General features: G+C 45.1%; 1 protein-coding gene and 1 long non-coding RNA gene across 3 annotated transcripts in view; one reads left to right on the forward strand and one right to left on the reverse strand.

Moving 5' to 3' along the window:
* Positions 1–22,769, forward strand: part of LOC122457559 — a 63,159-nt gene that overhangs the window by 10,661 nt on the left and 29,729 nt on the right. The window lies entirely within an intron of this gene.
* On the reverse strand, positions 1,117–22,762 carry IDO2 (indoleamine 2,3-dioxygenase 2). Of its 2 annotated transcripts, none has more exons than XM_043503107.1 (10): positions 22,518–22,762; positions 13,518–13,613; positions 12,129–12,248; positions 11,472–11,590; positions 10,982–10,996; positions 10,134–10,233; positions 9,114–9,231; positions 7,570–7,621; positions 3,906–4,054; positions 1,117–1,637 (listed from the first exon to the last, which is right to left on the reverse strand). In XM_043503107.1, the coding sequence occupies exons 1-10, from the start codon at positions 22,542–22,544 to the stop codon at positions 1,267–1,269; spliced, it is 1,167 nt and encodes a 388-aa protein (XP_043359042.1). In that variant the 5' UTR covers positions 22,545–22,762; the 3' UTR covers positions 1,117–1,266. The 2 variants fall into 2 exon arrangements, with proteins under 2 accessions (XP_043359042.1, XP_038240452.1); XM_038384524.2 differs by lacking the exon at positions 22,518–22,762 and adding an exon at positions 17,297–21,846.

The following is a 22,769-nucleotide window of genomic DNA, read 5'->3' on the forward strand; positions in this document are numbered from 1 at the left end:
TCTCCTCTTGTGGCAGACTTGGGTTTCTCAGTGACTTCATAAGCGATAGGGGTACCTTTTTGGACTTACTGCTTTAACTACAACTGCGGGAGCAGGGAAGAGGCAGGGTGCCAGTGCCATCGGCTTCCACAGAGATTGCACCAAAAGCACCAACAGGATGTGTGCTGACCCCCACTGTGCCAGAACAGGCTCATGTGGACTGATCGTACCCAGAGAGTAGTGAACTACCAAGACATTCTTCTTTCTGACCCTTTTAATGGGTGCCACATTTGCTCCATATCTTAGGCTATAACGGTCAGTCATGTAACATTTATCAATTCTACCCAAAAAAAAAAAATCCTTGAGGAATTTAGAGATGCTCCCCTTATTCTTCTGAACCTCGCAATCTGGAATGACTTCCCCCAAGGACATGGATCTGTCTTTATTATTATTACAATCAGTATTGTTGAAGCTCCTGCTGAGCCATGGGGTGGAAAGTAATGTTGCTGGCAGCCTGAGAGTGGGTAGAAAAGGTTCCAATCTGCTCAAGTACTTGCTAGTATTAAGAAAACAGTCAGGATTAATGTTTGTTTGGAATACTGACCACATTTCTCAAAACTGGGTATCTAATACTTGGATCCCTTAATCTGTATTCAAGCTCCTAAATAAATGGCCGGAATTTTTGAGTCTCCCTCTCTTAGCCCCCACCAGCAGCTGCCTCCGGCCACCTGTGACTCATGTTACAACGTGGTCATCAGGCAAGGGACTTCTTATCTTGGGAATTTCCAGGCTGCTGAGAGGCGGGAAAGTTCTGCAGTTACCCTTCACTTCACCTTCATTCAGACAGGAAAGTCCACACAGGGATAAAAAAAAAAAAACAAAAACCTGTGGCTGGCCCAGGTCAGCTGGCTCAGGCTCGCGGGGCTTAAAATTGCTGTGTAGACATTCGGGCTCGGTCCCAAGCCTGAATGTCTACACAGCAATGTTTAGCCTCACAAGCCCCAGCTGTGCCATGCTGCAGGCCTTTTATCCCGCTGTAGGCATACCCTATGTGTCAGATGGGCAATGGTTTTCTTCCAGTGAATCGCCCCAGAGTTCACATATTCCCAACATTGAATGTCTTTTGTGTTCATAGGATGCTCTACCTAAGATGGACCTTTCAACTAGGGCAATCCCAGCCAGATCTTGGCACATGCGCTACACGCAAATATTAAACAAAAAGCTCTTTTGGTCTTAAGCTTGCGCACGCCTCTCATCCCTAGTGAAACGCATGTGGCACGACAGCGTTTAACCCTGGATTATCCCTGCTTTCGTTGTGTCCCTGACACTCTTCAAGAAGCTCAGGATGCCTGAGCCACCAGTGCCCCTCTCTTGTAACGATGAAGGTGGGTTAATCTGAAGGCTGCCCACCCAGTGGCTTGGTTTTCCTTTCTTGGCTTTTGCATTAGCAGCTGCTGTGGTGATGTACTTGGTGACGATAGCAATGTGATAGGTTCTCAAGTCTGCCAGGGCAGACACACACTGGTTGTAAGCTATGCGTAGCTTTTCATTTCCAGCGGACAGTATATGTTGTTTCAGTGAAGGGGCAGAATGGATTTCTTCTATGAAGGCCCTGTGGTGGGGTGGCATGTAGTCCCTCATCCTGTGTAGAAATGCAGCTGCAAAAGACCAAGAAAGGAAGAGGTGAATCACTTAGCCAAAGATGAGAGGGGGGGAGCTATTTAATTATTAAAGCTAACCTTGACAGTTCCCAGGGAATAGTTTAATATTGGTACTTGCATAACATCTAACCTGCTATGATTCGTTCTAGAGTGCTTCCGACAGGTGCTCTCCTGATGTTCCCCAAAATACCCTGCCAGCAGGTCTCAACCCTGACCTGCCAAGCACTTGCTGATGTCTCCGAGCAGAGAATGCCAGCTGTGTAGAATTGACATGGATCAATAAGGGACTAGCTTGAAATCCACCCAGCACTTTTGCATTTGTGACCTAAGTCAGATTTGCCTGCAGATCCCAAGCATAGGAAACAAGCCCATATTCTCAGCTGCACCCAGAACTCCCATCCATTGCTTCCTATCAAGATCTGTGGCTACTGGGGAAGGTAGTGCCGAAGTCTCTGTCTGCCCCTTGACAGTAGTAGTGATGGTGACTTGCTCTATATAGTAAGAGGGCAATTGGAAACGACAACTTTTTTTTTTTTCTGGGCCTGGAGGCTCTTAATCAGTGGCACCTTACAGTATCCATCATATTGATCCTGTTGCAACTCTACTCAAATTACAGAGCACACTAGAGACACTTAATGTAATATGGTCTCTCTTCGCAAATGCATGTGACTAAATAACCCCAATGAGTAATATTTGCTCTTATACCAAGAAATAGATCCCTAATAAACCAAGTTCATGCAATAAATCTGGAGAGATACTGTAGTTCATTTAGCCTTGCTTAAGATTAAAACACTATAACTTTACATTCTTTGTTCTTTCAAGGTATATCTGTGTAAATGGGGGAAAATAATAAAGCGAATTTAAAAACATTTAAGTGCCTTTAAAAAAGCTGAAAAATTGCGGTTTTCAGCATGAGCATATTTGCATGAGGCCTTATTTATAGTTCAGATATAAGCAAATGAAAAATCACTTTGAATATGTTCAGCTCAAATCTGCTCAGATTTTAGAATAGTCTCTAGTAAAACTTTGCTCTTTAATAATTAATACTTCACTCTGGTAGCATGCTTCATAGTGCTTTGCAAGGTTGGAAAGCCTCAGCATCTCTATTCTACACATGGGGAAACTGAGGCTGGGGCACACTGTCATTTGCTTACAGAGCTAGAAAACGAATCCAAGAGTTTCAGGTCCTGTGGGTGAAATTCAGCCCAAGGCCAATGCACCAATGCTCTCCTCAAAGGAAGGCTTAAAGCCAACTTAAGTGGGGCACTGGATTGGTGGTGGAACTCTGGAAGGGGTGAATTCTACCCAGTGTGCATTTCCCAGTCTGCCTTCAGAGGCTGAAGAGTTGCTGCTGCTGGGACGGTGTTCATGTCTTACTGAAACGAGTGCAGCACAAACCTCCAGCATGTGTAAAATCCTTTTCCATCTTTGCTACTTCTCATTCCTCATGCATCCTGTTTATCTCCATGAGGCAGGGACATCAAGCCCTTTATTAACAACAAGTTTCAGAGTAGCAGCTGTGTTAGTCTGTATTCGCAAAAAGAAAGGGAGGACTTGTGGCACCTTAGAGACTAACTAACAAATTTATTTGAGCATAAGCTTTCGTGAGCTACAGCTCACATCATCGGATGCTTCATCGGAGCTGTAGCTCACAAAAGCTTATGCTCAAATAAATTTGTTAGTTAGTCTCTAAGGTGCCACAAGTCCTTCTTTTTTCTTTTTATTAACATGTACAAGAAACTTTACTTTCCCTCCCTCTTCATCTCCTTTCAAGAGAATAGGACTAAATGGAATGTGAAAAGAACCACCCACCTAACCCCAATACTGCAGCACACCACTAAGGTTACATATTTAACCCCAAAGCCATTGAGCACTCCTAGCCTATCTGTCCTCGTTTCAGTTCCTAGTTAGGCTAATTATAAAATGTGAACGTGGGTGGGGGAGGGTATGAGTTACTGGCAGAATCTGAACTCTTGCGCTTCCTGCCAGTGCTGTTTCCATATATAACCTAGACAGACCTGTTTGGTTTGAATTAGTCTATTAAGTAGGGCATGCCTTTGGGATTTGGTAATGGGGCTGTCAGAACCTGGGTTTAATAGACATCCTCCCACAATGTATTGAAGGGAACTTCTTCCCAGCTGACACAGAAGCAGGTGGATTTTGAGACGGTCTGATTTACGCATGGCTTTATCCGTTTGTAAATATACCTGATACAGAACCACCGCCATTTGCTTAAACAAATAAGCGAAGTGTTGTTTGACTTACTGCTTTCCTTGCTATGATGAATTGCTAATAATTCATCGAAGGCATGAAGTACTGTGCTCTGTGCTGCGCTCCCTCCAGAATATGACATGGGCTCATCAGAAACTCCTTCATATATCAGCCCTCCTGGCATTGCTGGGTTATCTTTCCACCTTAACGAGAATGCAAGGCAGTAAGAAATGGTGCTTCAGTGAGCTAAGAACACTGCTTTCAATAAACAGGGCAAGACTTCAAAATACTCCATCTGGCCTGTGTAGGGTCAGCAAATCCTCCTAGGGATGCCTCCATCATCATAATCTTGGTGCTAACCCTCTTTTCAAGTCAAGTCCTCAAATGTTAATATATTACACTGGAAGAAACTGAACATAAGATGTGTCTGTAACAAGTTCTTCTCATGCCTCATCCTTCGATACTTCCCTTCCCCATCCTGTGTGTATTGTCATCCCGTGTAACGCAGACTGCAGTGTCTCGGATTAGGGACCTGCCATTTTCCTGTAAAGTGATACGCACAACTGTTGTGCTACATGAAAAATGAATACAACAAACCAACAGCACCAATACTGATTTTTTTTTTCTTGGATTAAAAATATATCCCATCTCAAGAAAATTCAGCAGGAGAAATAGGTGATGGTACTGAGGATAAGCCATCAAAGACTGCTGCATAATCCTTGTACACCATCCAGACCTGTCATCATCTGCTGGGTTAAATGCCGCAGAAAATGCGCTCTGGGTAGAAGAGCGTTGTGTGTGTGTGTGTGTGTGTGTGTGTGTGTGTGTGTCTAATGACGCTCATGCTGTGCGCTTTGTTTGTAAACCATCATTTAGAACCTTCAGTAGCCAGATGTTGGAGATGCTCATGAGATCAACAATGCCTATTTTAAGCCGTTTGTTAACGATCGCATGAAGCAGAATGACAACAGCTCAGATTTTCTCGGCTGCCTGGAATACTCGGGAGAAGCATCAAACTTGCGCAAGGCTACAGTGTGGTGGGGGGAGGGTCTCTAATGAAACAGGATTTATATAAAATAATATTTTGGCAGTGATCGGTATGGTGGTAAGCATTTTAGCAAGATAAACTCTTGGCTCCTGGGATTTTAATTCCATTCTGTATAGTTCTTTAAGAATTAAAAGGGGAATGGCTTTTTAAAGGGGGTGTGTGTGTGTGTGTGTGTGTGTGTGTGTGTGTACCTCAGCAACGGAACATATAATTGCAAGGAGCAAGCTCTCAAGGTAATATGCAGGGATTGGGCACTCAATTATCATTAACCTCCAGGGCGGTTACTCTGAAATGACTGTGTAGTGGTCTTAAAATGTAACCTTAATTGTCTGATACCAAGAGCGTCCTTGTTCATTGTAGCAGCCCACTGGACTGCTGCATAATCGTGATCGATCCATTCCGTGGTTTTGAAACCAACCTCTCTCTCTCTCTCTCTCTCCTCTCTCTCTCAAGTTCTCCTTTTAATTTACAGTGCAGAGCTTACAGCTTTGCTATGAGCTAAAATTTTCTAAATGACTCTCTACTTCAGTATTGAATATTGAAATGTCATCATGCCTGTTAGACTAGGTGGCAAGGGGGAATTATTAAAAGATACAAAGGGCAGTTAGGCTCCTGACTGACCCCCCCCCCCCCCCGACTTTCAATGGGGAGCTGGAAACCTAGCTGCACTTTGTCTTTGGAATCTCCGCCTATGTTCTTTGTAGCAGGGACTTGTCTTTTTTTCCTATAAAGCACCAGTATTTCCTATAAACACTGACTATGTGATGGTGTGAACCATGGTAGTGGAAAGCATACAGGCTCTGTTGCCTGAAAACAAAACTGTAGTGGTACCATCCCAAGCCCCATCACCATTGCTGGGAAACTTTTGTATTTGGTTTTGCTAAAAGGAAAATAATAGCAAAATAACATTGCTGTATTATTCTCAGACCTGCTGGGTTAGGAGAGCATTTGAGGCAGATGTTACTAAGTCCTAAAAGTTTTTTTCGTTTTCTTTCTTTCTTTTTTGTCACCTTTCCTTAGCATAATGATTCCTCTGGATACAGAGTAGGGACAACTTTCATTTCCTGGAATGGAGTGCAGAGTTTTACCTTTATGTAATGTAATTCCCCTACCCTCACAAAAAACACTAGTCTTCAGCAAACCAATAAACTGGTCGGTTGTGTTTTTTCCTGATCTGATGTGCTTTTTTCCACCACTCCTCTAAACCCTGCAGTGTTTGCTTTATGCATCGCATGTTTACAAATGCTAAAAGCTCTGAATGGATGGAAAAGGGTGGGGGCAGGAATCAGGATTCTGGAAATAACTGTGCCCTGCCCTGAAAATGTCTCCTGGCTTCTGAAGAGTGGATATATTTAGCTGTTTATACTACTGAAATGTTGAAATTTGGGGGTTTCAGTTAGGTTTCTGGGGCTGACCCTCCCCCTTACATTAACTTCCAGGAGCAGCCGTTATACAAATCTAAGAGGGAAAATAGTTTTATCATCAAACTTTGTTATTTTAGCTCTCCCAGAAATGCATTTTATAGTAACGTCCAGTCCTGTGAAGTTCAGAACAGAATTTAAAGCAGGCTGACAACCTTCAAGACAAGGTCAGCTTAGATGGGAAAACTGAAGAAAATTTAAGATGCAGCAGGCCTTTACACTTGGGAACACTGACACCTGTTTTAAAATTAGAAACCCCCAAATAACACTGATATTAGAGTAACTTTGAGGGTTCTGAGCTCTCCAAGTGAGGATCTGGCATGACAAAGGCATTTTGAATGAGACTTCAGTTATTCCTGAGATTTTTGTTGTTGCTTTACACACCTGAGTGGTGATGGGGTTGTATGTTTGTGTGTTCATTAACGAGTGGCATCCTGTTAAAACAGTGGCAAGGTAATTTGTTAATGTGATTCCATGGAGAACAGCAGAAGAGACCTACTGACTTTCCAGCAATGTCTATAGAGACATATATAGTCTATATAGAGACTACATAGCACAAGGTCAGGAAGAGAGAACTGAAAGTATGTAGATTGTAATCTCTTTGGGGCAGGGACTGTGGTTTTGTTCAGTTGGACAATGGGGGCCCTGTTCTGTGACTAGGGCTCTGACACAGTACAAATAATTTAACGTGTCCAACAAAAAACCACCCATTTCCTAGGGTTGCTAGCTGGGTCAAGAACTTTTCATGATCTATTTCCGTATGATTGACGCTAACAATGTTCATAGTGCAGAAAACACCTGGGGGTGGGCTGGCCTTTTGAAAGGCAGGGACAGATCCTGGGAAAGGCAGAAGCGGAAATCTGACCAGCCATTGTGCTGTGATCTCTTGCTGATACAGGCTCCTGTGACCACTGTCTCCATATACGAGAGGTTTAGGATTGGGGCAGGGTGAAACACACCTGAGTCTCGGGGACCTCTTCATCCCATGCGTTCGGCTGGCCCAGCATGGATAAAGCAAACAAAACATTCCCTTTCCAAAAGAAGGCTCTGAGGCAGTACAAATAATTTTACTGCCTCGTGTCTAGGCACAAGGGCATCGCTCATTATAACCTGCGTTATCCCTGCTGCACAAGAGACTATGGCACCTGATGTATCTACATTAGGGCTGCCTTCCTCCAACAGCCTCCTCTCTACCCTTGGGAATTGCTGACCTGATCATTCCAGAGGGAAATGCACACCACATACTTACCCAGACAGAAAGATCCGAATCACGGCATAAAATATTGCTGCATCCACATAGTCTAGGAAAGAAATCAAAGTGTGAAGTTACTCCAAGCCAATGGCAGTTACTTACATCTGCATCAGCCTTCCTTCATCTCTTCCTTCTCAGTCTGAGCGAGAAATTCCCTAAATCTTAAGAAAAACAACTTGCGGAGGAGGCTGGAATGCTGTGCACTGCCTCCATCCCCCTCCCAAATGTGACCTGGCCCCTTTAATGCTCCCGTGAGCTTCATTCATGGCACTTAATGGAACTCCAGGTACTGGGAGCTGTTGCACCCCTTGACTGGCTGATGTAGCAGAATTAAGCTGTCTCTGGCCAAGACCTTAGCAACTTGGGCTGTTCCTCATATTGTTGTATGGCTTCTTCCCTGAGTGCTGTGATGCTGGCTCTGCCATCCTGCTGAGACCTCAGTACCATCCCTCTGCCTTGGCCCCCACTGGCTGAGAGCTGGAAATGCTCTCAAGGGCAGGTTTCCCCCATATGGACCCATTTAGTTCTGTCTGTCACCGTGGCTGCCTGAGCACATCGCAAATGTGCTTTGCGCAGAAAACGTGCACTCCCCACCTAAGCACGTCATGGTAACTTCACTTGAAAAAAATGCATCACAGTGTCTATGCCTGTCTGTGTTCCTTGTTGATGCAGGATCACACCGCTGCTGGCAAAGTCTGATTACAGCCCGCCAGTGACAGTGGAGAATCACAGAAGGTTCAGAGGTCAGCGTAGCTAACATTACCACCCACTGTACTTGTATCTCAGTAATGGAGAGGAGGGGGCATGAACGTCTGGTAAAGCCAGGAGCTGTTGTATTAAAAAGAACTGGTCATTTATAAGGATGTGGAAGAACAGAGGTGCAGTCTGAACTCCTCTCACATTGAGACCAGTGGAACTCCCATGAAGAGCACCACGTTGTCCATCATGGAGATGTGAGAGCTGGGTTCTAATCCTGGTTTGGGCCCTAACTGGCTGCTGTATCTCAGACAACTAACAGTAGCTGTGTGTGTTCCTTTCTTCTGTAAAATAGTCTTCTGCTTCACAGAGCTTAGTAAAAAATATGTAGGGACGTGATTTGAGATCCCTGGGTAGAAAGTGCCATGTTATCATTAAGCATTCACTCTTCTGGAATTCCCTATTTCCATACCAGGGGACAGACACCAGACTAACCATTCACTCCAGCTAAGCAAGGCTGGTCACAGCTGTTCTGGAATCAGAGGGGAGTTGAAGAGCGGTGAGAGGCTTTTCAGTGTTGCTACTCTGATTGTCTCACTTGACAATCAATGTCACTTGATTTCATTTGGGACTCTTGCTGAGGAATACATACATACACACATCCCTGCACTGTCCTGGGAATATCTGTCTTGCATTTGATTTTCTCCGAGCCATGACACCTGCAGCCCTGTCCCTGCCCAGAGTCTTTATACTCTGCGTGCAAATGTATTTCCACTCCTGTATCCCAATGAATTAATATTTGTGCTGTGATCTAAAGACATCCAAGTGTGAAGTAGTAGTATTACCGTGCATCCGTTTCAAAGCATCGGTCATCTCTTTAATGGCCTTTGCCAGCTCTTGCAAGGCCTTATGCAGGGCTTCTTTGTCAGGCTGCAGGATGGCATTACCTGCCTGAATAACTGCCTGTAAGAGAACAGTGGAAAAGCTGTGATGTATTGGAGAAACTTGAGTTTATGTGCCCTTGGTGTGCCTCTGGGCATGCTGCCCCCTCTCTTTCGTTGGGACAGGCTCTCCTTATCTTATTGGCTCATCCTGAGCTCACCTGGCAGGGCTTTCTCACCTTGCCATGGTAAGAGAATCCTAAGCAAACTGCCATCATGCTAGAAGGTGCAGATTGTTCTAAATTCCGACCCCTGAAACACTGGCAGATGCTGGGACAGGATCTCCCAAAGCACAGGAGAGATGGTGGTTCTGTGCCCATCCTTGCCCCCAACACAGGATTGCACAATACCTCCAGTCCAATAAGTCCAGATGTGACTTCCTGACCAGGGGCAGGCATTGGTCTCCATGCCTGTGTTTGCGACATTCTCTGTTTATCGACAGCATGGGGGGGGGGGAACGTGGGCGGTAGCAGTGCAAGCATCCGTATATGTACGTTCTACACAAACACAGAGAGAACCTTCCCCTGGGGGAATACCTGTTAGGCAAGTTCATTTGATATATCCCATTCAGTTGTTTACCAAGACTGCTAACAAAGTGGCCTATGTCTTCTGAGAACAGCCGCCCCTCCTGCTTCTAGGTGAGCAGCCATTTGTCTGGCTGGGGTACTACAGATCTAGGCCACGTGATCTGGGCCCTTCATCTTTATCTTCTGTTTTAATTCCTAATCAGTCTGACCCGGATTGGAGTGTGGTGACTGCAGGCCAGACTCTTTTTTGACAATAGTCCATTCCGTGATACCTCTGAAGTGACGACCTACCCGCTTTGCCTTTGCCTGCAGAGCTGAGTGAATTGCACCGGGAGTTGTAAAGCATTAAGAGAAATGTTTGTCCGCCCAGGATGGTGCCATCTGAGTTGTACTGTACCTTAACCCCAGGCGCTGCTGCCTTCTCAACAAGGAGAGTAACTAGAATGAATCCTCTCAAACTCTCCCCTCCGGGCAGGGAAAAGATGGTGTCCAGATTCCTTTAAAGATAACTTTTGAAATCACATAACGTGGAGATTAAAACAGTCTCATTCCTAGAATTTGGGTAACTGGCCCTTCACACTCCCTCCACTTCACTGCTCTGAAGAGCAGTCAGCCAGGTTCTAGCCAGACCCTGCAACACAAGTGTTGTTTGCACTCGCTTTGGTCAGGCTCTAGTACGCTACAAACCTTGCTGCTGGGTAGGTAGCAGTGTGGGGATATAAAATGCCTTCCTCCTCTTAATCCCTTTCCCCAGCCACCACATCAGGATTGGGGAGAGGATGCCACACACTGAGAACCCACCTGAATTTTTCAAGTCTTTGGGCATTCAGAGTGAAAGACATCTGCATTGCAGAAGGCAGCACCTGCCTCCTATGCAAATTGCAAGTTGCTTGTATGTCCTACTCCCAGCCCCTCAGATCAAAATGGGGCATGTAGGGTCTGATTTTTTTTTTCTTTCAAAGGAGCTCCGCACCCCTCATGCACCCAATGAGCTGAGTCCATCATCTCCACAATCCATACCTGTGTGTGAAAGATCACAGCTGTAGTCTGGGGGTCACATAGAGGCCACCCAGCTGCTGCTATGGGGCATTGGAATTCCTCTGCCCAAGAGTGAACTGTTATGTTGTGCTCATGTAGCAGGAGACAGATGTAAACTTAAAAAGAGCCCTGAGGTGATGGAGCAAATAATTGAATTGAAACAAAGCTAATATAGTTAAAAAATAAGCAAGCATATTAGATACTTACTCTATTTCCAAAGGGCTACAGGAGTTTCGGGTATTGACAGCAAATGTGCGAGAAAAGGAAACAGGAATAACAAATCACTATATAGAAATGGAATCTATTACCAAAGATATGTGTGTGCTTCCGAATGAGATTTTGTCCTAACACTGATGTTAACAGTAATGTGGCTCTAGCGCCTGTTTTTCTGTGTGCGTGCACTCCACCTCCCCCGCTCAGTTGATAAAGAACTGGACTCTCCCACCAAACCTGAAAAGATCTTTGTAGAGAATATTTATCTTGCATGCCAGCCAGGCTCAGAATGGAGTAGGACAGGGAATATTTTAAAGGATTATCAAAATGTCAGAGCTAAAATCTAAATGGACAAAAATGGTTTCAAACCTTCCTGCTAGATTGACCAATGGTTGCATTTGTGCTGATTTGATACCTAACACAACCACTTTAACAATTCAATGTTGGTCTGTCCAGCTGTAGATTTCATTGTTCTTACATTTACCCACTAAGATTCTTTTTCTTCCAGTTCACTAGCACAAAATCCGCGTGGACCAGGATAGGAGGTAGCCCAAGCATCTGTGAGATCTCCCAGTAGGGAACAGCAAGGTTTCGTGGCAGAAGCTGGAAGACATAAACTTGTGCTTATTCATTTTCTCCTGAAAATGATCCAGTTGGCATGTTCGCTGTAGCAGGCTCCTAGTCAGTAGGGAGCCAGAGGCACACTGGCCAGCATGCTGTGGTCTCAGACCCCAAGAGTACATCTATGCTGCAAAAAAAAGTGTTCTTAACTTGGGTTAAAGTTAAAGCCTGCAGGGAAGCTGGGGTTTGAACTCAAGCTGCCAACCTGAGTGAAAAGCAGAGTTGCCATGTCTTTGCTGCTATTTGAACCCAAGGTAAGAAGGTTCCTTTTTCTGCAGTGTAGACGAACCCTCAAGCTGCACTTTGCTATTGGTGCTGACGGATGTCAGGTAAGCTCAGAGCTTTGTACCTGTCAATAACGCAAGCAGTTCCCAGCTCAGCATGGATTTTCCAGCCCTCTGCAGGTACAAACATTTTACCTGAAAGGGGCCATTCTGCTGCCTATTCTGGTGGCATTTATCTGAAAAGAGCAAATTCTTCTTGGTGTCAAAGAGCAAATCTGTTTTGGTGCAGCTTTTACCTTGATGGTCTCCTCCTCGCCTTCTTGCCAGACGAACCCCATCGTGATGAAGCTCAGTGCCAGGTGGGCCAAGTGCAGCTCTCGGTGCCCTTTGAGATGCTGACTGCTCAGCTGGGGCATCTGCCAACAAAAAACTTGTGAATAAGGCATTTTATAGTGGCAAAAATTACCACCACCAAAGATCTCAATGCACCTGACCAACTCCCAATGCCTTGTGGAGATGTTCTCCTCCCATAAACCAAGGCACTGAAGCAAAGTAATTTGCCTTGCATCAAAAAACAAGTCAGTCTGAGATCAAAACAGGACCCAGGCATCCTGATGCCCATCCCTGTGCTCTGTCACATCTGTGACATATCCTTGCCATTTTCAACACAAACGATTTCTCTGCTCTGCTCAGCCTTTTCTTCTTTCTGCCTTTATAACAGGGCTTATTACACTGATGGAACTTCTCATTTGTGGCACTACTATATGGTAACCCCCCTGGTCTTTTTAGAGCAGTGGCTCTCAACCTTTCCAGGCTACTGTACCCCTTTCAGGAGTCTGATTTCTTTTGCATACCCCAAATTTCACCTCACTTAAAATCTACTTGCTTACAAAATCAGACATTAAAAATACAAAAGTGTCACAGCACACTATTACTGAAATTGCTTATTGTCTCATTTTTACCATATAGTTGCAAAATAAACCAAGGGTTCAGAGTAGCAGCCATGTTGGTTTGTATTCACAAAAAGAAAAGGAGTACTTGTGGCACCAATTGGAATATAAATATTGTACTTACGTTTCAGTGTCTAATACATAGAGCAGTATATACAAGTCATTGTCTGAAATTTTAGTTTGTACTGACTTAGCTAGTGCTTTTTATGTAGCCCTGTTGTTAAACTAGGCAAATATCTAGATAAGTTGATATACCCACTGGAAGACCTCTGCATACCCCTGGTTGAGAACCACTGTTTTAGAGAAGCTTTGCAGAAAGGTGTTCTTCTGTCTCGCATCTACTTTGAGATTAAAGCTAAAGCTCTAGATGCAGGAATCTGGAATAGTTTCATGTTATGATTAACTCCCAACCTATTTACTTTCTAGCTGAAATGATGAGTTCTGGCCCATCTTTGTGCTTTACCTCTAGTGACACCTGAAGAAAATCTCTCTGTATTACACACTGTATAGGAGAAGCTGTGTGTTTTTTTTTTTTTTTTAATGTAACTTTTTTTTCTTCCCTTTTTGGTTTTTTTAATCCCTATACATCAGGATCTGTATCTTCCTAAATGTTTGTATATAGCTTGGTTTGAAGATGAGGCTCCAGTTCTGCAGGTGCGGAGGTGACTGACACCAACATTAATTTGAGGTTAATCCCTAAGAATCTTTAATCCTCTGCTTGAATTCTATAGGCACCTTGTAAACTTGTGAACGGAGCTGATGGCTCTGGATCAGGTGAGGCAAGTTGTTGGCAATCTCCATCCAAGGCCCATAGGGAGCAGGGAGTTCGCTCTAGAACAGACAAAAGGCCTTAAATCATCAAACAAGTCTGTTAGGAGCTGGCACAATTAAAAAGTCATTGGCTGTATCTCCCCACCGAGCCTTAATTTGATGGGCAAGTTCATGATTGGTGTAGTGATGGATGCTATGTGGCAGGAGTGAGGGACATTTGCAGAGTTCAGGGAGGCGGGACTGCCGGGGGGCATTGACAGGCATGACTGGTAGAGCAGCATGTTCAGGAGGGAGTCCAAGACTGGAGTAACGGCAACTGAAGTGTATCTGAGGAATTGTGCTGGATGCTTGCAAAGTGCCTCACCTGGCCTGCGTCCTCATTCTTCTTGTTAAATATTGTGGTGCTTAAAAAGAACAGTGAGGTAAAGGGGTGTGTGTGTGTGTGTGTGTGTGATATTTCTGAGGGGAAACAGCTGCCTTTCTTCAACTGGAGAATCCTGATCCTATCACGGTATTTTTGTATTCACTGATTTTCATGAAGAAGAATTCCCTTTGGGGCCACATGGCTTTTATATTTTATCTGGGATCAACGTAAATTAAGTGGCTATTTAATTGTGTGGGATCTGAACAGGATGAAGGTGTAATGGAGGCTTTTTTCTGCTTTTAAAAACTTCGTTTTAATGACCCACTGATAACTGATGTGAAACAAATCCCTTGTTCTCTCACCCCTTTGCCTCTGGTGATGGCAGGCGAGGCAAAGGAGAGGACAGGCTCATTTCCTGATGTTGCCCAACGTCGCTCCTGTTACTTCTGCCTTCCCCGGATTCTAAGGCATTTCCCTCTTCCTTGCAGGGGGGACCCAGACAGCGTGATAGTAGCTGACTTGCAATCAGTTTAGATTGGCTTCTTTTCTTACTTCGTTCAAGGACGGTTGATGGAATTTAAAACACACAGACCCAAAGTAGGGAGTGTGTTGTAGAGGTGCCCAGCAGGTAGGGAGGGGTGTTCCCCATGGAGCCAGTGGGAGAGTATGGGGCTATTTTAGGATCCCCCAATGTCAGTCCCTTCCATGGCCATTAAATTAGAATCGAGACTTGGTTTTTGTTTTTTTTTTCCTTTTTAAAGCACAAATGGAGTTTCTCACTGCTCTCCTGCGAGTGAGGCTTTATTTGGGAATAGCAAAGAGATTCGCATGAAAAACTGAGTAGCAATTTGGCTGCACTACCCAGCTGAGATTAGCCAGCTTCTGAAAACAGCTTAGCTGAGCTCCCTGCATAATCCAACCCCTCTGGTGCGTCTGTCCAGCCATTATGGTGCACAAGATATTCAGGATGTGTTATCTCTGGGGGTGGGTGGGGAACTTCTTACATTATCTTTTATGTGCCAAAAGGGGGAGAAAATGAGCTGCTTCTAAAAGTACTTTTGTGGTGATTAGTGGCCTGCAATGAGCAGATGGGGCTGAGGAGCTGGCTTGAATTGAATTGTTTTTTTGTTGTTTGTTTTTGTTTTCTGGTATTGCTGAGCACTTTCCAAACAGAAACAAGCACAGTCCCTGCATGGAGAATATACAACTCCTTCCCCAGCAGAGATGCACACACCAAGGGTGCCACTTTGTTAGTGATTAGGTATATAATTATGATTACATTACCATAGCAGCATATTGTAGCTTGGCTCTAAAACAGTCATTCGCCATGAGATGCAGACAAAGAACAGGCCTGAGCAGGCAGCAATCCTTGCATTGGGAGCTGTTTGGCTGTGACATGTTCAACGCCTCAGCTAACACAGTACTGACAAACCCTAAGCATTCAAAAGCTGAGTCGGGCCCCAATATTTTAAGAAATCTCATGGTTTTATTTGGCTTCTGATCTTTTAGCTTTTATATGGATTGCTTGTTCAGACTTACTCTGTCAAGCTTTTGTTGCTGTTGTGTTTTTTAATGACAGATTCTTGGGTAGTAACATGTCTCTGAGAGCAGCATGTGAGGGAAATGGAGCCGCTGTGTAATAATTGTTGAACCATGTATGTTGACCTAGTTATTGGGATATTATTATTGACTACATCAGCTTAGATTAATGAGGAGGACTGTAAGGAAACAGAATGGCTCAAGATAAGCCATCCCTTGGTAAACACTTGTGGGTTCTTGAGAGATGATGGTTGAACTATTAACTTTGAAGAGTGACATCCTGGCTCCAGGCATCTTACAAAATGAGTTTTGATGAGCAGGGCTAAAGCCTGGAAACCAGAAGATCAAAAGGGCTGTGGCAGTTTAAAAAGGGAGTCTAAGAGGGGGAGTGGTTGTTTCTGTCTGGGCAGAACCAGACTGATGCATAGGACCGGTTGATGTGTCTGAAGAAGTGAGGTCTGCTTTGGGGATAGTTAAGCCTTTTGGTAAGATAAACGGGTAGAGGCTCTCTCTTTCTTTAAAATCCCTTTTCTCTAAACGCTTTTTGTTCTGGCTGCAAAATAAATATTGTGGTTTTCAGAAAGCTGTCTCCAAAGGGGAGTGGGTGTTCATAGAAACATGGTGTTGGAAGGGACCTCTAAGACAAATCATCAAGTCCAGCCCCCTGCGCTGAGGCAGGGCCAAGTAAAGCGAGACCATCTCTGACAGGTATTTGTCCAACCTGTTCTTAAAAAGCTCTAGAATAGGGAGGTTGTACAGTCCCCATCATTGGAGCCTAACTTCCCTCGTAGGCTAGATATTAGGAATAATACATCTACTACATCTCCCTTGCTGCAGTTTAAGCCTGTTACTTTATTTTTTCTTTGGTGGACATGAACTGATGATCCCCATCCCCTCTGACAGCCCTTCAAATATGTTAAGACTCTCTCTTGTCTCCCCTCAGCTGCCTTTTCTCAAAAGTAAACATGGCCAGTTTTTTAACCTTTCCTCATGGGTCAGGTTTTCTAAACCTTTTATCATTTCTGTTGCTTTTCTCTCCAATTTGTCCATGTCTTTCCTAATGTGCTGTCGAGTGTGTGCAGAAGGCAATCAATCCTGCTGTTCTGGCATTTCACTATCTGTGGAACGTGGTCTTTTTCCAGCTTGGAAGGAACTGGAATGTCAGTTACCATCCTAATGACTGTAAATACAACTTTAAGGACCAGATTCTGAGCAGGTGAAGCCAGTGGGGCTGTCAGTAATTAGTGTTAGAATTTCGTACGATTGGGCCTTTTAAGTGCTGGCACTGTGATTTAAACAAGTGTAGCATAATATCAAGTAGCTCGTGTTTAACTTCCCAGTCTGTATCCTGTTTCTCAACATTTTACTGCATAATCTTGAATTGATTTCTTGGCATCCGTGCAAGCTTCTGCTCAAGGAGTGCCATTTATAATTTTGCTATCACCTTTTTTTTTTTTTTTTTAAAAAAAAGGTTTAAAGCTGAAAGTCTGTATTCTAAAGCTCACTGTCCCCTGTACTCAGACTCACGAACAATCTGTAAATACAAGATCAATTCTTTGTGTCTTTAATTTCCCCTCTCCTCGCAGCTTGCTCCTGGCATTTTTATTGCTTTTTAAGAATTAGAATCTTGTCCTCTATTTTAATTTTGTTTAAATATTTAAGCAAAAAACAAATTTTATTTGTGTTTATAAATAAATAAATAAATATTAGTAAATGAGTGAATTATAAATAATTGCTATAGAATAAGACAACTGCCCACCAACCCCTCTGTTTGAAGGTATTGCGTTTCCCTTGACATGAATCTCTCAGAGAGAGAGAGAGAGAGAGAGTGTGTCCCTACCAGAGGATTTGGAAGAAGGAAACCATAATCTTCAGAAAGCTGAAATCTTCTTAAAGTAAAAAGCAGTGGTTTCTCCTCATTTTCGCTATTAATCTCCATCGTTAGATAGCTGAACTCGGCCTCAGTCTGGGAAAGTAGAACCTACTGCATAAGAGAAGTTTCAGACTCTATCTGGGCGCTGGCCCTGCCATAGGAAGCATCAAATAAGCACACTTGTAATGTGCTGAGTAAGTGAAGCATTTTCCCTGGAATCCAGACGTACCGAACCTTTGTGCTGGGCGTAGAATCCTCACTGTCCAATGGCCAGTGGGTCTGAGTAAACATGATTAAAGGTTGCTGATAAGGCAGTGTGTGGAGCAAACCCTAATCTAATCCCCTTACAGAGAAGTCCCAAAAGAGAGGTTCTCTTTCTCTGTTAAGATGTCTCTTTTCTGGATACTCCTGTGGAATTCAATAAAGAGCTCTAGACTGACTTGGGAAACTTGTTAAAAAAAAAAAATCACTCTAAATCCCCACAGATTTTAATGGGGGGAAGGGAGGATATCTATCAAGTCCTATTGGGTTAATTCCAATTAAATCCAATTGGACTTTTCCAGAAGGTCTATGTCCATTTGTAACAAAAAAATGAACCCATCAGAGCAGGCGCTTGTCTCCATTGCACTAGGGTGCTTGTCGTTTCCTATGCTGTAGTAAAAGATGGCCTGTAGTTGATGGTGGCAATGACTTGTAAGTCACATCCTCTGATCTGCAGCCAGTGCAGTCTGCAGGCACTGCGGTTTCCAATAGATAGAGGTGCACCTTTATATATGCATGTTGCCATCCTAGCTATCTCAGTATAAAGAGATGCATACACTCTGTGCTGTGTGGATGAGTAGAAGGCCAGGATCGTGTGTATCAAGATGCCTGGGGACAGTCTCTGCCGGCTGAGTGTTAGCACTATGATACGGGTAGCTGATGTGAAGCCAGGAGAGAGGGAAACCTAGAATGGGAATGCGTAAAGTTTGAATCACTAGACGGTTTTAAGCAGGGCCTTTGCTTACTGCACCCTAGGCCATCTGAAAGCGGTTTAAGGATCTGTCCTTGAATGAAAAGGATCGCATCCTTGGCTTGAACTTCTGAGTGGTGGTGCAGGGAGACCATGTTGCATTGTGATTTTGCACAGGGCTGGCAAGATAAGCAGGTCAGGCTGAGTCAGTGGTTGCAGGGGAGACATCATGAGGGACCCTGAACTTCCTTTGGAAACGATATTGGTGATCAAATAGGCAGGCAGTTTCCTGCTGTGAGTCAGCTCTGCCTGCCTGCCCCATTAGTCACCTCAGCTGAGGGTCCACCCGTTCATGCTCTGATGTAAGATCCTGAGGCATGTTCCATTGTAGGCAACTATGTTCTGCTTCTCCCTAGCCGTGGCCCTGTGCTCCAGCCTTGGATACAAGAGTCCCCTCCCCTCCTTTGAATGGCAGTCGTGCAGGTCTGGGCTGGGCAGCAGCTGCTGAGTTTCAGGGTGTAGGAGTGTTCTCAAGGAACTGCCTGGGAAAGGAGTGCAAAGCCTCTCGCTCCTCTCTTAGCTTAGACCCTACCCCCGCCTTGTAGGGAAACCACCCCTGTTGCCAATGCCACAGGCCCTGCGGCCTCTGTTCCTGTTCACTTGTGTCAGTTACAGTCCCCAGTGTGCTGCTGTTATCCTGAAAATCTGACCCATGTGGCTTCCGCAGTCTGCTCTGCAAAACCGGGTTCTGTAGCGCTGCCTTTCCTGTGTCTCCTGGGTGCTCTTTCTGATAATAGCCAAGGGGGGTTTCAAATATTTCCTCTCCTCCTCCCACACAGTAGTCAACACAGCTGCTACTGCTGGCTGAGGGCTGTGGTCACTACCTATACATACACACATGCCAGCGGAATGGCCAGCAGCCCTGCCTTCAATTTCTTCCCCCACGCTCCAGTGCAGATGAGCTCCAGCACCCCCATACAGGATCTGGGAACCCTGCCTTCCCTCTGCTGCACAGCAAACCTACGGCTTGTGCTTGCTGTGGCCAAAGCACGACTTCGCCTGCCTGTAGCCACAACCCCAGTGAACCAGCTTATCTCAGCCTGTCATGCTGAAGGTGAGCTCCCAGCGAAGGAAACTGTGCACACTTCTCCATTGCACATAGGTTGCTTGTGGCTCAGCAACTGGGCACCTTAGATATTCAAGTCTGTCCTATTACTGGTCTTGGCTCTAACTCCGAAGAGACTCTCTCTTCCTCTGACTATGTAGACAGCACCTGGAGGGGTCATGAAGTTTGGGACTAGATCCTTGGTGAGTGTAAATTGGCACTGCTGCATGGGCTTAGCGGATTTACACAAGCTGAGGGTCTAGCCCTTGGTATTTCCATTTTAACTCCCAAATAATTACCCCACAGGGACTCTGAGCATGTTCTGGACTATTGGAGTTGCATGGACTCATGAGGACACTAAACTAGCATCACACCACGTTCATCTCCCATAGGAAAAGGGAGAGCAGGTTCTGTTGTCTTTATTTAAATAATAATTAAAAAAAAAAGTAGAACTAAGGACCATTTACCTTCAGGCTTCCTCTTGCTGTCTAGAATGTGATGGGTCCCAGTGGTAACTGTTGCATTGTTAAGGAGATCTACACCCCACTGGGGGAGAGTGGGGGGTGTTTTGTTTCTTCTTCTTATTATTATTTATTATTTATGTATTGCAGTAGCACCTAGATGCCCTGACTGAGATCGGGGGCCCGCTGGGCTGGGCACTGCACACACGCATAGTGAGACAGTCCCAGCCCCGAAGAGCTCACACTCTGTAAATACAGAAACCAGACAAAAGGTGGGAGAGGAAACAGAGGCACAAAGAGGAAGTGACTTGTCTGAGGTCACAGAGCAGGTGGGGGGCAGAGCCACTGCAATAACTTAAATAGAAGTTATGGGCTTGAAGCAGAAATTACCAGGTGAGGTTTTCTGGTCTGGGTTTTATACAGGAAGTCCGACTAGATGATCATAAGAGTTCCTACTGGACTTGAAGTCAATGAACCTAGGTTTCCTGACTCCTAGCCTGGTGCCCCCATCTACTGATCCAAGCTGCCTTTCCTCTGGTTGCAGGAGCTCTTAATCCAGCTCAGACACTGCACTGAAATGAAAAACCAGAAGTGACTATGATGCTAGGTACAGATCCTGTCAGTGCTGATTCCTGTTGGCTATTGTTCCAGCAAGGCCCACAGTTCCCTTCAAGCAGCCCTTGACACCAGCCAGGCAGAAAGAGTGCTAAAGTAGTTTGTTCTCTTCCCCAAAGGGAACAATGTATGCTGTACTAAGCACAGGCTGTATCTTAGTCTCTGTGCTTGGATAAGGTGCTGCTGATTGACCTTGGCTGTGCCAAGGATATTATTGGCACATAAGTTAATGGAAACTAAAACTGAAGCTGCTGTCGCAAAAATAAGCACCTCATAGCAGGGAATAAAATAAGTGATATGAAACGTGTATTAGGAAATTAAGGATTTCTTTGAGGTTCCAGCTAACTTCCTAATGATTAAATGTATGCTAATGTTATGATTTTGCCAATGCCAAATAGAGCACAAGATCCTAATGACTGTTTTAATTTTGCATTAGTAAATTACATGCTGCTAATATGCTTGTCATTGGAGCGTAATATGCATCTGTACCTACTGCATGCACCCAGCCAATGGAGTATAACAAACAGGTATTTATGGGAGGGTCATTAGAATAAGGCTATGTTAATTTCCAGGCTAATTGTTTCAGTGATACATGGGAACAAAACTCCCTGCCCACTAGGTGGTTAATGCAGACAAGGCTAAGCCTGCTGTCTGATTAGACAAATAAGACCAGACCCAGTAAACCATAAAGAGCCCAAGCAAACTCTGCCTAAGTGCAGTCCTGCTCAACATGTCGCCCACTTAGAATCGCCTAGAGTTTGTCAGCATTACTGGGCTCGTTTCTATAAACCTTCCATGGAAAGCCACCAAAAAACTGGGAGCCAGGACTCCTGGGGTTCTCTGCTGGTTCTGCCATGGAGTGGCACTGTGCATGACGGACCTTGGGCGAGTCAATTTGGCCCCTAAAGCTGGCTATCCAAGTTCGAATATTCAGGTCCTTATGCCTCTGGCCAAACTTTTTAAACTATCTGCCTCTGCAAAATGAGAATATTACATATGCCTCCTGTGGACTGACTGAGGGCACTTTCCCACAGAGCCCCAGCCTGCAAGCATGGCCAAGAAACTCTGCTTCCCCCGGCTCTTAAAGTGACAGCTTGTGATTCTAACACACTCCTCAGTAAATCAGACCTCACATCATCTTCAGGTGGCTAAGTAAGTTCCTCATATGAAAGATAATGCAACAAACACAGGGAAAGCGTAACTTCCATCTCTGGCTTAGAATGCGGTTTCATGATGAGCCCATGGTATGGTCGGGGTTCTTATCTCATCTCAGCACAGCTTACTGAGTCAGTTTGCCCTTGGAAAGGGGGCCTTAGGGTACACACCAAATGCTGAGTTCTTCAGAAAATCTGGCCCTATGTGGCTTGTCCAGGGTCCTGCAGGAGGTTGGGTTCAAATGGTCTGGGTTCACCTTGCACTGACCCTGAGAGGGGATACGCACCCTGGGGAGGGCAAGCAGGCAGAGTAGGGGTCTGCACCCAGGAGACTAAGGACAGCTTTAATTTCCTGGCAGGGCTCAGTTCCTAGGCAGCTCCCTGGGAGCTATGCTGGGCTAGGGTCCTATCTGAGTGCCCTATCTCCCCCACCCCACCAGTCTGGTGGGCTAGCAGCAGGCCCCTGGGGTTGTGAGCATCTTGCACCCATGCAACTAACCTGCTCCCCTACAAGCCAGAGTAACCGGAGGCCAGATACAGACCCAAGTATTTAGCAACTTGCATTATAACTTTCTTCCCCCTGCGGCTTCTCATCCTGTTTGCACTTCCTCCTTTTTGGGGGATTCACAAATATCACCTGAGTGTGAGGGAAGTTAGAGCTGGAAGCAACGCGTCTGCTCTCAGCAACCCCAGCTTGGGGCAGAGCTCTAATAACTGCCAGGTGGGAAGGAGACTGAAATGTGCCATGACCAAGATGCCATATGTAAGACAGAGGTACAGAGCACTGTGCTTTCCTGCCACTCCCTGGTGCGATGAGTGTGCATGGCTCTTTACACCATCGAAATAAATACAGCAAATCCATGGCTTTTGAAATTGGCTGTAATGTCTGGATTGTCCTTACCCATGTTGCAAAGTGTGCAGTTGCCATTCAGGGGCACCAGCCAGTCCTTGTGGTTTCGGTGGATGCTCCCTCCATGCACCCATATGCAGTGGTCCACAGATCAGGCTGGGTGCTGCCTTCCTGCTCCCCTTGACAGTACGGGAGAAGGCCCAACCTTCCCCATGCCCCGGCAGTCCCATCCCATCTCAGGGTCATGGCTAACACAAGGTTGACAGCAACAGGAAAGGGGCCCATCCGATTATGCCGTCACCA

This window comes from Dermochelys coriacea, chromosome 26, assembly GCF_009764565.3.
Source record: "Dermochelys coriacea isolate rDerCor1 chromosome 26, rDerCor1.pri.v4, whole genome shotgun sequence".
Taxonomy (NCBI): domain Eukaryota; kingdom Metazoa; phylum Chordata; order Testudines; family Dermochelyidae; genus Dermochelys; species Dermochelys coriacea.